The sequence below is a fragment of the Anopheles cruzii genome, chromosome 2 (genome assembly GCF_943734635.1).
Source record: "Anopheles cruzii chromosome 2, idAnoCruzAS_RS32_06, whole genome shotgun sequence".
Classification (NCBI taxonomy): Eukaryota; Metazoa; Arthropoda; class Insecta; order Diptera; family Culicidae; genus Anopheles; species Anopheles cruzii.
The window spans coordinates 10,480,112-10,491,232 of NC_069144.1; the positions used below are offsets into that span (position 1 = coordinate 10,480,112).

Here is an 11,121-nt window from a genome sequence, read left to right on the forward strand (position 1 = left end):
TCTCCGCAAGACGACGTGCACTCCAGCGCACTGCGCGTGGCGCGGACGGCGCCGGGCGCACGTTCAAACTGAGTCCCCCTCTGCGTTCCTTGCCTTTTGTTTGCCGATGTTTAAGAAACAGTAAGATATTGGACCAACGAGGGTCCGAGAAGCACAAGCATTCGCCTCGACGCGACGCCAGATCTGAAATCGAGTTGTTATAAAATATCATAATTATGTGTTTAATGTTCACATTTGTCCACCCTTTCCAAACCCCACTCTAGCAGTTCCGGGCAGTTGGCCAAGGACAAGATCGCTACTTGCTGAACCTTTTTGTAACCACTCACTAGTGACCATTACCCAAACCACAGGGGAACATAGAATACTTTTTTAACGGCCATTCAGGATGATTTGTTTTGACCAATCAGATTCACGGAGACACGTGGATGGGGGCCTCCCTGGGTGGCCAAGCAGAGACTGTACGCGCGGTGGCTAGTGTTTAGATAAAAGAGTTTGGAGGACCTCCGAACCGCTCCGCCATCGCTAATCTTTCGAAATGCGTTATAATATTAATTGTTGTAAAAGAGTATCTCGTAAGACTAACCATTAACACACAGACAGAAGCCAGCCAAATAGAAACCAAAGGAATTACCAACGTTAGAGTGTCCGATATAATATCACCAAATCCTTTCCCCCGTTTTAGATGCAGATGAGTAGGGTATTTTTATGATAATACATATAACTAGGTACATGAGTAGGTAACAAACTGGGCTGACGATGAATGTTTCTTGTTAACACGGGCCATTCTTTTTTACTGTCATTTGCGCGCCATTATGCTCTGCTCCGGAGGAGACCCCGAATCCGTTCCGTTCCGTTTAGCTTCCTCCCGTTTTGATACTTCCTTTACCACGCACACACCCGGCACGATTAGATAGCGAATTCATTGAATAAAACGATATAGAACGGATCCTCCGAATAAAAAGTGCTTTTTGCTTCGATTAGCACCATGTCGCAACGGTGGTCGCAACGGCAGTAACTTTAATAGCATCAATAATCACATGCACGGAGCAGGGACTGAAACGATGAAAAACGGAACAGAGAAAGAGAGGTTTGTTGATGTGTTTAAGAAGTAAAACAAGCGGAACTAATTCGCCACGACGTACGCAGCAGCAGAGCAACAAACCATGTGTCTGATGTGTTGTTACAGTTTAACCATCCCCGCTCCTGGACCGATGCGGGCTGGCTGCGGTATGCATTTTACTACGATTAACTTCAGCAACATCTAGCTATCTTTAACAAGTGATTGTAACCTGTAAATAGAGTCAAACAGATAGAAAATAAAATTCAACGTGAAGTGAGCGCTTCATTTATCAATTTAACCCAACAGCGCGTGTGCTGACTTCGGTAGCGGACAGTAAGAAGAATCTTACCGATTCGAGTTTAAAATCTTTTTTTATTAAAAAAATCGTACATGTTATTTAGCAACTAAACATTCGTTTCACCGTGTTCAGTACCGGGGGACGATACAACGGGAGGGTGATCGTGTCCTTTCCCTAATACTTGGTATTGTTACGCACACAACGATGAGAAACGCTGCTGCCGGCATTCGACACGGCTTGGACGGAACTTAGTTCCTGCAATTGACCTGGTGCTGTTTTGGAATGTACTGTGTGTAACCCCGGGAGGAGATTCTGTTTCATCGCCCTGATTGTCCTGCGCGTCACGCCAAGCGGTGTGGGGCTTCAGATTCGTGTTCTGTTGTGTTCTAATCTTAATACACTTCGTTCCTTCTTTCAAAAACCGCCCGCGAACCGGGTAAGTAAGCTTCTCTCTTGCGTAAATACAATGTCTGTTTTAAATAGCTAAAGTCGTGTTACCCTAGGACCGTTCAGCAGTTCTGACGGCACTGTACAGAACGGTCAGTTAAGTCTACGGGGTTAAAATAGCTACAACAAGGCGCGTTGATAACAAACATCTAATGGGACACTTTCACTCGCTCTCATAAAATCAACTCTTAATCTTGGGCAGTAAATACACCAAACTAGGGTCCCCTGAATCCGAGATGAGCTAACACGGTGAATGGCTATGAAACTCTACCCGCAAAAATACTCGGAACCCGTCTAAACGCTACTGGAATGTGCTGGAATTTTAACGGAATACTATCTGTTCCTGCGGAACTGCGTCATTTGCAATACTGTGGGCGAGCATCCCCCTAGGACCGCACCGGACCGACTCGGATGCTCGCCAATGTTAACTCTTACACTGAAATTAGTACACCGTAGTTGAGTACATACACCGTCGTCCGGTGTCACATCCTAAATCCTAAACAGAGCTTCTCGCTATACAACAAAGAGTACCGACTTCGATGAATAAATGCAACAAATTTTGAAACACTTCAAAACGAAACGTTTGAAACACCTTTACACCCGCCGCAAAGGGTGTTTGTTTCGCTAAAGATGGCCTAAAAGATTTGGGGAACGCGCGACTCAACAGTTGCTGTGGCGTGCACCGCGCATCAGCGGCACGAGCAGCGACGGTGGTCCCGCCTGCCGGAGGAACGGATGGGCGAGCAGCTCGGCCGCGGTGGCCCGTTGCGCCGGATCGCGCACCAGCATGCGGTCGAGGAAGTTCTGCAACCGGCTCGACACTTTGTGCGAGTTTTTCAGCTTCGGCGGCGGCATGTCCCGGATGCGGCGCATCGCCTGCAACGGCGGCTCGTTAAAGAACGGCGGTTCACCGTCGATCATCTCGATCACCATGATGCCGAGCGACCAGATGTCCACCTCGGGCCCGTACGGGAGCCGCGAGATCACCTCCGGCGACATCCAGTACGGGGTGCCGACGAGCGATTTGCGCTTCGGCAGCTCCTGCGACACCTGGGCACAGAAGCCAAAGTCGGACAGCTTGACGCGCCCGTCCGACGCGAGCAGTATCGAGTCGGACTTGATATCACGATGAATGACACCCTGTGCGTGCGAAAAGAAAGGAAGAAGGGTCCATTTTAGTGTCCTCTATGCGGGGGAATCAGATTAGCCTGGGTTCGTTACCTGTGAGTGGAGATAGGACAGTGCCTTCAGGCACTGCTTGCACACCGTCGCTATCTGTTCCTCGTCCATCCGCGAGTGGGTCACGATGTCCGTTAGGGCACCACCCTCGAGGAACTCCATCACGACCCACAGCTCGTCGTTCACCAGGAAGCTGCTGTACGTCTCGACGATGTTCGGGTGGTGATAGTCCCGCATGATGACCACCTCGTTGAACAGCAGCTCACGTCGCTGCTGCTTCCGTAGGTCCATCTGTTTGACCGCCACCTGACGACCTGTGGAAGGGCGAACACCGCGGTGTGTTAAATCATGAGCCGCAAACCTCGAAACCCCCTGTTCTTACCGGTTGACTTATCGGTCGCAATGCACACGGTACCGGTGGATCCTTCGCCGATTTTTGTGTAATTTTCCAGATTCTCTCGTGGATCGCCCGCCGATACGACCATCTGGAGCGCCGCTCGGAACTGCGGAGACGAGAGGGAGCAAAGGACTCAGTGATTCGATCCGCAGTATCTGCGGTGCCGGAACGCTTACCTGTTCGTGGGTCAGTCTTTGCTCCGTCTTCACCGGCGGTTGCAGCTGCGATTGGCCGCTTTGCGTGGTGGAGGTGGTGCTTTGTGCGACCGACACATTGCCACCGCTCGAGCTGGACGCCCGCGAGTTGCTCTTGGCACTGCCGATGGCGCTCCCGTTGTTGTTGTTGAGAATGTGATTTTGCTGTTGTTGGTGCTGCGACTGCTGCGGCTGCTGCTGCTGGTCACCCTGGCCCGTGGAACCGGACGACGGTGATGGCATTTTCTGATGCGGGTTCGGATTGTGATTGTGCTGGTGGTGGTGGTGTTGGTGGTGGTGATGGTGCTGCTGCTGCTGATGGTTCATCATCATCTGACCGCCGCCCGGCATCTGCATCGGCATCTGCTGAGGCTGCTGCTGCTGCTGCTGCGGATGCTGATGGGAAGCTGCATTATGCATTCCGGTCGGCGACATTTGAGGACCGCCTGTCGGTTGCGGAGTTGCCAGCGTTTGGCCACCCGGGCCCACCATGCCGCCGTGCGGATGATGGTGATGATGGTGCTGCTGATGATGATGGAATCCACCAGCACCGGGCACATGATTACCATTGGCCGCATCGTTGGCCAGCTGCCCGAGTGGGCCGTGATTGTTGAGCTGCTGCGTTCCATCCATAGCCGGAGTGCTATTCCCGGGATGTCCTCCTGGTGGCCCCTGGTGGGCGAGGAAACTATTCGGTGCGGTCGATCCGGGTTTACTGTGCAGTGGCGGCGGAGGACCCACCGCCGTCTGCAGACCGGCATCCGGGTTGGATCCTGGGCCGTGGAAGCTACTGCTGTTACTGGCCATCGGTCCCGGGTATCCGCCATGATGGGCACTGTTATACCGCTGGATACTGTCCGATCCCGTCGGGGAGGATTTCTGGGATCTGTGAAAAAGAAGATTTTTTTTAATAATTCATTTTTCTTCTCATTACAAATTAGCCAAGGGAAGCCAATGTTTGCTCCACGAACCACGTCACACCTCGCTAGGCCTCGACGGCCCTCGATGGCGGTCACACGGCGTCCGCCTGTCTCCAGGCGACGACGCGATGTCGCGTTTCTGCGCTCAAAACAACGGGTGAATCAAAATTTCTACCACCACCACCACCGTGGGGATGGCGGTTCGGTTAACCGTGCTTCAATGTGGCGGGTCGAAGCATAATTTCCCTGCGGCAGCGACCCATTATTGGCTTTACCACACACCAACACACACGGCACACCAACAAACAGGGTTCGCGTGACCGACCGAATTGATTATATTGTCTACCCGCCCCGCCCGGCAAAAACCCGATCCAAGCCGAGAGAATCAATCGAACGACGCATTTTCCCTCGGCCCGGGAAAAAGGGAAAACGAACGAATGACACGGGCGCGGGGCCACGGGAAGCCGAGCAGCAGTTGAGCGGAGGCAGGATTCAGTTGATTGCACACGCAGCGCAGCGTTGTTTCGTGTTACGGATGGACGGGTTTTTGCTCGGATGTGCATTCCCAATTAAAACCCGCCCGCCGGACGACCAAAGTAAACAAGAGGCCGACCGGAAATAGAACCACCATTAGACGGGGGACAGAAACAAAGCCCTGTTGCCGAACCAAATTGCCGAATAAGTGCGCGAGCTCCATTGAACTTCTAATCGAATCCCGGCTATTGAGCATTTAATTATCGGACATCGGAGTATTTAACAGCATGGTCACGATCCATGTTTTCTGCCGTTAGCCGCATGTGCACCATCGATGCAATATATGCACCACACACAAGATTGGTGCCGGAGATTTGACGATTCGATCCTTCGAGTCGCGGAGTCGTTGTTTTCATAACTTCAAAAATGGCCATTTTTTCACGTCCCGCGTGTGCTCAAATTCCGGTCAGCTTTCGAACGTATTTTTTCGGTCAACGATCGTAGCGAATCGAACGCAAAAGCTCCGGCCCCGGGGCCCAGGCCCTCCAGTGGAACGCGTCGTACGTGTTCGGTAAGCAAAACAAGAGCCACCGGGTCGTCGACGGGTTTTAAAACGGGCCACACGGCGGTGACCGGTGGGAAGCCTATTTTTACTCGCCCCACTCGCCGCCACACGTGACCAGCAAACGTTAGCAACGCAAAAAACCTCCACGGCCGGTGGTGGCCGCTATTTGCCAAAGGTTGTCGGGGAGATTAGCGACACCGTGGTCCTCTACGTTACTGCAGATTGACTCCGGAATACGGAATGACCGGCGTGTAATTTATTTTAATTCATCCCATTTCATACTTTTTATCTTAAATGATTCCTTATCACCAAGACATTAACCAAAAACTCCAAGCGAGTCCACACACAGCGAGGCACCTGATGGGTGCCTATCTAAACACGACGTACGGCCGACGGGCGCCTGAGTCAGCGGCCATGAAAACCACAGTGTGTTGTCACAGAATGTGGCCGGTTTTTGGGCCCCCCCTCGACATGCCGCTCTAAAGGTAAACATTCGAAGGCCAGAGCGGCAAGTGAAATTACTACGCACCAACCAAAAACCTGTCCGCGGAACACCCTGGACGGCCCTAATTGAGTTATGCAAACGCATTCAAACGAAAGAAGCGCGTCACGGAGCAGCAAGACACATCCAAAAATCGATTGGCAGCTTTTCTGCCGATCGATTGCACGAGGTGGCCCCGCGTGATGCGCAATTAAGTTGTCACCTGGACCGCGTTACCGGAGCCCCGTCGGGGCTTTCTTTTGCTGAAGAGCTTCCGGTGTGTCGCTTCGTCTTGGTGATTTTTAAGGTTCGCTGCATTTCGAGCACACGACGATCACTCCGCGCCCCTCGCGTCTCACTTTTACGGGGCGCGGCAGAGTTGGAAGTGTCTTCTTCCCGAGCTCGATCTCTCTCTCCTAGCGGGGAGAGCCCAGCGTCAAGTTGTTAGATGGTAGCAACTAAAGCTAAAGAATTTGGCAACATTAAAAAGTGACACACAGCAAAAGATTACGGACAACTTGCCGGTTTGATGCAAATGAGAAGACACGATCACGCAACGCGATCTCGACTCAACGGAGGGACGCGTGTCGGCCATTAGTTTGCACATGGTTGTAGACGCTGCACACACACCCAACAACCGACCGCGGCTGATGGGTGTCTTTGCGTTCCATTTCCGCGATCACACTGCGCAGATCTGGGGCAAACGTGGATGCAGCAGCTAGACAACTTGCGCGCTGCTGCATCTCGGGATAGCGGGAAAAAACCGGGACAACTAGCCCGAGAAAGAGAAGAACTGTGTGACAGAGCGAGAGACTCAGAGGAAACTGTTCTGGATCTCGATGCTCTCGGGTGGCGCGCGGGAAGTAAACGATAAAGTAAAAACAACATCCCGCTAAACGGGCCGAACCACGCAAACAAACGGTGCATTCTTGTAAACATTGTGTAAACGCACTATCGGGGCGGTGGGTCCCCGATCCGTTTTTTTTTTGGGCAGCCATCGATCGAAGGGTGATTTGTTTTCGTTCATTAAGGAATGTTTATTCGATCGCCACAAGAACCGTCTGGGGGGACGGTACGGTTTGAAGTCCTGTTATGTGGGTTGTTTGAAAACATGCCACTCAAACATGCGTGGCCACCAGAACCCCATGCCCATTCCCACCATGACCCCACGGCACTTACCGGTTGTGATAGAGCGAGGACGTTTCCGTCAGCACGCTGACCGGATTGGAGAGGTTTCCGTTCGAGCCAGTTCCGTTGGTGGACGCGGCCGGGTTGACGGCGGCGGCGGCGGCCGGGTTCGCTATCAGACCCCCGTTCATGTGTGGGGTTGCCATCTGGTGATGCGGTGGCAGCGGCGGATGATGGTGCTGCTGCTGTTGTTGGTGCATGAGCGGTAGATGCATGTGTGGCGCTTGCGGATGCTGGCCACCGCCGGGCGGAAGCGACCCTAGGTGTTGCTGCACGTGCACGTGTTGATGGTGCGGATCGAAGTTGTTGTTAAAGTTGGTCTCCATCATCGATTGGTGGCCGGGCGTGAACGTTCCCGGGCCGACTGGGGCCGCCGCTGGACCGCCCTTGGCCGCGAAACTGTTGTTGTTCATCATCATCATCCCCGGGTACGGAGACTGCTGACCGCTGCCGGGTTGGTGCGGTTCTTCCGGCACGGAAGGTGGCACATTGGTGTTGGCACGCAAATCGCCCCGTCGGACGCGCGGCGGACTGGAGCTTCGCAGCGAGTTCGAGCGCGCTACGTTGGAGGTTTTCGGCAGGATCAGTTTGCCCGGCTCCGGGGTGGCGGCCACCGGACCACCAACGGGGCCTACGGGGCCACCCTGTCCGTGAGGGCGCACGATCGTCTTGAGGTCCAGTATCTCGGTCGGCGTGATTTCCGACGGGTCCACCAACGGGAGCGGCCGGTTCGATGATTTCAGAATCTGATTGTTGCCCACAATGGACGCCCATTGCAGTGGCAACCCGACGTAGCGGCCCTCGCGCTTGTCGAAGCCCGTGTGGACGCGATGCTCGAAGTTGCTCGGGCACGAAATTTGCGGCTTTTTCTTTTTCTTCGAAAACATTTTGTCTAACTTCAGTCCGAGCCGAACGGAACCAACCGGGATTCTCAGCGCGAGAGACGGCGCACTTTCACTCGGGCTTCTTTGCAATTCTTACGCCACCACGCTGAAGGTTTTGGGCGGAACGCGAAGTTTCTCTCCTAGCGGACACGCAAAAGTCGCAGCTCGCGGCCGATCGCCATTAACGGCGCGCGGGGTGGTCACTGAAAACTCACAACAAAACACGGTGACAAACGCGGGGCGAACGCGAAGAAGATGCGGCCACCGTCTTTTGCTAACGCATACAACCCACCCCGGGGGTTGGTGGCCACGCCGAGGGTTGTCAACAGAGAGAGATGATGCTTCACGCCGCGCTCTGCAAGCTGCGGGGTCTCCGATCGCTTAGGGTGTGTGTCTCCGTCTTCGTCGTAGCGAAGAAAACGATCGAAGTCAACACACCACGAAACAGGCATTCGCAACGGAATTACCACGCTCACACACACAAGCCCGCGGAGCGGCACACAGGGCTTCGCCACACAACGTTACCCCAAAAAGGAGGTCTTCCGCAGGTACGCATATCCGAGGGAGAGGGCTTTTATTTACACACTGTTTAAACCATTTCACGCACGAATCTACGCACCGACACCGCCTGCAACGGATCCGCGAACCTTCCGGGCACAGTTTTGCGATAAACTCAAACCGAATCGGGGCAGGATGACGGGTTAAATTAAATAAAACCTACGAACAACACGGGGTTCGTGTTCCGCGCACTCTGACGATCGTTTTTGCTGTGGCGGCCAACCGCGGGCCCGGTGGCGCCCTCAGGTGGACGGAACCGGACCACCACCTGGAATGTGTGTGTACAGTCAGTTGGGACCGATGAAAACAAACGCGTGCGGAGCCTTCGAAGCGAATCCCGGGGCCAAGGGAATACCAATTTCGAGTTTTAAGCAAATAATAATACGTTGAAAATAATCCAACTCTAAGCAAAGGCTTAGACTTATTTACTTTACTTTACTTCACTTTACTTTTCATCCAAACCCAACGGTTTTCGCCGCGGTACCATGCTAAACCCAAGTTCACACGGTGGATGAGACAAATGTTACAATTTTCACCAGGCCATTAGAAAGAATGCCAAGGTTTGTTTTTCTCGCTTGGTAAACAAAAAAGTGTTTTGATTTCGGATTTCGGAGCGGATTTCACGACGCGCAATGGGATCTTCCAGCTCCGATAGTGAACCGGAACGCCGACAGCGAAAGCACAAAAAGAAGGAGAAAAAATCCAAAAAGTCCAAAAAGGAGAAGAAACACAAGAAAGAAAAGAAACACAAGCACCACAAGCGGCGACACTCGTCCTCCGAGAGCACCGGCAGCGAGAGTGATGCGTGGATGGAGGCACTGCCGGCCAAAGGCCAACCGAGTACGGCCGGTGAAACGAAACCCCCGCAGCAGCAGCCAGCGGCAAAACTGGAGCGGGATGATTGGATGAATTCCATGCTCATCCCAACCTACAGCAGGGAACCGAAGAAGGAGGAGAAGAAAGCGGCCACAAGCGCCCAGTACGATCCCTCGACGAGCGTCAGAGAGCTGAACCCGCACTGGAAGAACGGTGGGAGTGGATTGCCCAGTTTTCGGAAACCAGCCCACGATGACGATGACGGTGACGACTATTACGACAGCCGGCCACTGAAGAGCGAACCGAAGCAGAGTGCCGGATTCGTGGCCAGCGGAGGGTGGAAAAAGAAAGACGCCCCACAACAGCATGACCGGGTGCACGAGAAGCATACCGTAAAGGTGAAGGAAGAGGCCTCTCCTTCGCAGAATCAAGGCGCGGCATCCGACGAACGACCCCTTACGGACGAACAGTTGAACGATTTGGGCGCTAAACTGATCAAAGCGGAACTGTTGGGTAACGAGGAGTTGGCGGAAAGCTTACGGAAGAAGTTGCAGAGCGCCAAAGCTTACCGTGTTGAAGTGCAAGCCAAGAAACCACAAGAAGCAGCGGTCCAGAAGCGCCGATCGAACGATCAAGAATCGATCACTTACACCGTCAGCAGGGCAGCCAGCGAAACGCAGCGAAGTAACGCGAAAAAACAGAAACGATATCAACAAAACCTTCCACCAGGACCGGACCTTGCGGATAAGTTCCGTTCGGAGCGGCACGAGAACGCCAACATGGATGCACAGTTCTTTAAGGTGTCCGCCAAGATGGGTGACGGCAAGCGGTTGGAAAACATATTCGACCACCAAAAGGCGTCGGCGGCTGATCCGGGGGCGAGCGAGGAACGGTCGGTGCAGGAGATGAACCAGATGAGCAAAGCGCAGACAGACTGCTCACGGTGCCTAAACTCGGACCGATTTGCGCACGAGCAGCTAATCTCGATGGGTAAAAACGTGTTCCTCAGCATACCGAGCTGGAGGGCACTGCAGCCAAGACACTGCTTCATCGTGCCCGTTGGCCACTACCCTTGTCTGACGCAAGTGGACGAAGACGTCCACCGGGAGATCGTGGACGTGTGCCAGGCGCTGGTGCAAATGTTCCGAAAGCACCAGATGGAGGTGGTGTTCTTCGAAACGGTCCGCTACCTTAACCGCAACCCGCACATGTACATTCAGTGTGTTCCGGCGAAAAACTACGAAATGGCACCATTCTACTTCAAGAAAGCTATCCTCGAGTCGGAAACCGAGTGGGCCATGAACAAGAAGCTGCACAACGTGGACGGACTCAACGTGCGGCGCACGATACCGAAGGGCCTACCGTACTTTTGGGTTAATTTTAATCTTGAAAACGGTTTTGCCCACGTCATCGAGGATCAAGAAGAGTTTCCCGTCACCTTTGCGACGGTAAGCTTCCCCGCACAGAAACGGCTGACCGGAGTCATTTGTTAATCGATCGATATTTTGTTCTTCGTTTCTGATAGGAAACCATCGCAGGAATCCTTGGACTGGACACACGGGACTGGCGAAAGCCCCGGAAGGAGATAAATCCGGCGCAGAAGGTTGCAGAGTTCAAGCGATGGTGGCAAGAGTTTGACAGTGTGCTGATCAAAGAATAA

The 11,121-nt window shown here is 53.4% G+C and overlaps 2 protein-coding genes across 2 annotated transcripts; one reads left to right on the forward strand and one right to left on the reverse strand.

Annotated features, from left to right (window-relative positions):
* Positions 1-1,428: 1,428 nt before the first annotated feature.
* Positions 1,429-8,090, reverse strand: LOC128277946 (serine/threonine-protein kinase PAK mbt). Its single transcript, XM_053016557.1, has 5 exons — positions 7,195-8,090; positions 3,558-4,461; positions 3,367-3,487; positions 3,027-3,298; positions 1,429-2,945 (listed from the first exon to the last, which is right to left on the reverse strand). Exons 1-5 carry the CDS (start codon positions 8,088-8,090, stop codon positions 2,466-2,468), a joined length of 2,673 nt encoding a protein of 890 aa, XP_052872517.1. The 3' UTR covers positions 1,429-2,465.
* A 1,173-nt stretch (positions 8,091-9,263) lies between these two features.
* On the forward strand, positions 9,264-11,121 carry LOC128267563 (CWF19-like protein 2). Its single transcript, XM_053004429.1, has 2 exons — positions 9,264-10,909; positions 10,987-11,121. The coding sequence occupies exons 1-2, from the start codon at positions 9,278-9,280 to the stop codon at positions 11,119-11,121; spliced, it is 1,767 nt and encodes a 588-aa protein (XP_052860389.1). The 5' UTR covers positions 9,264-9,277.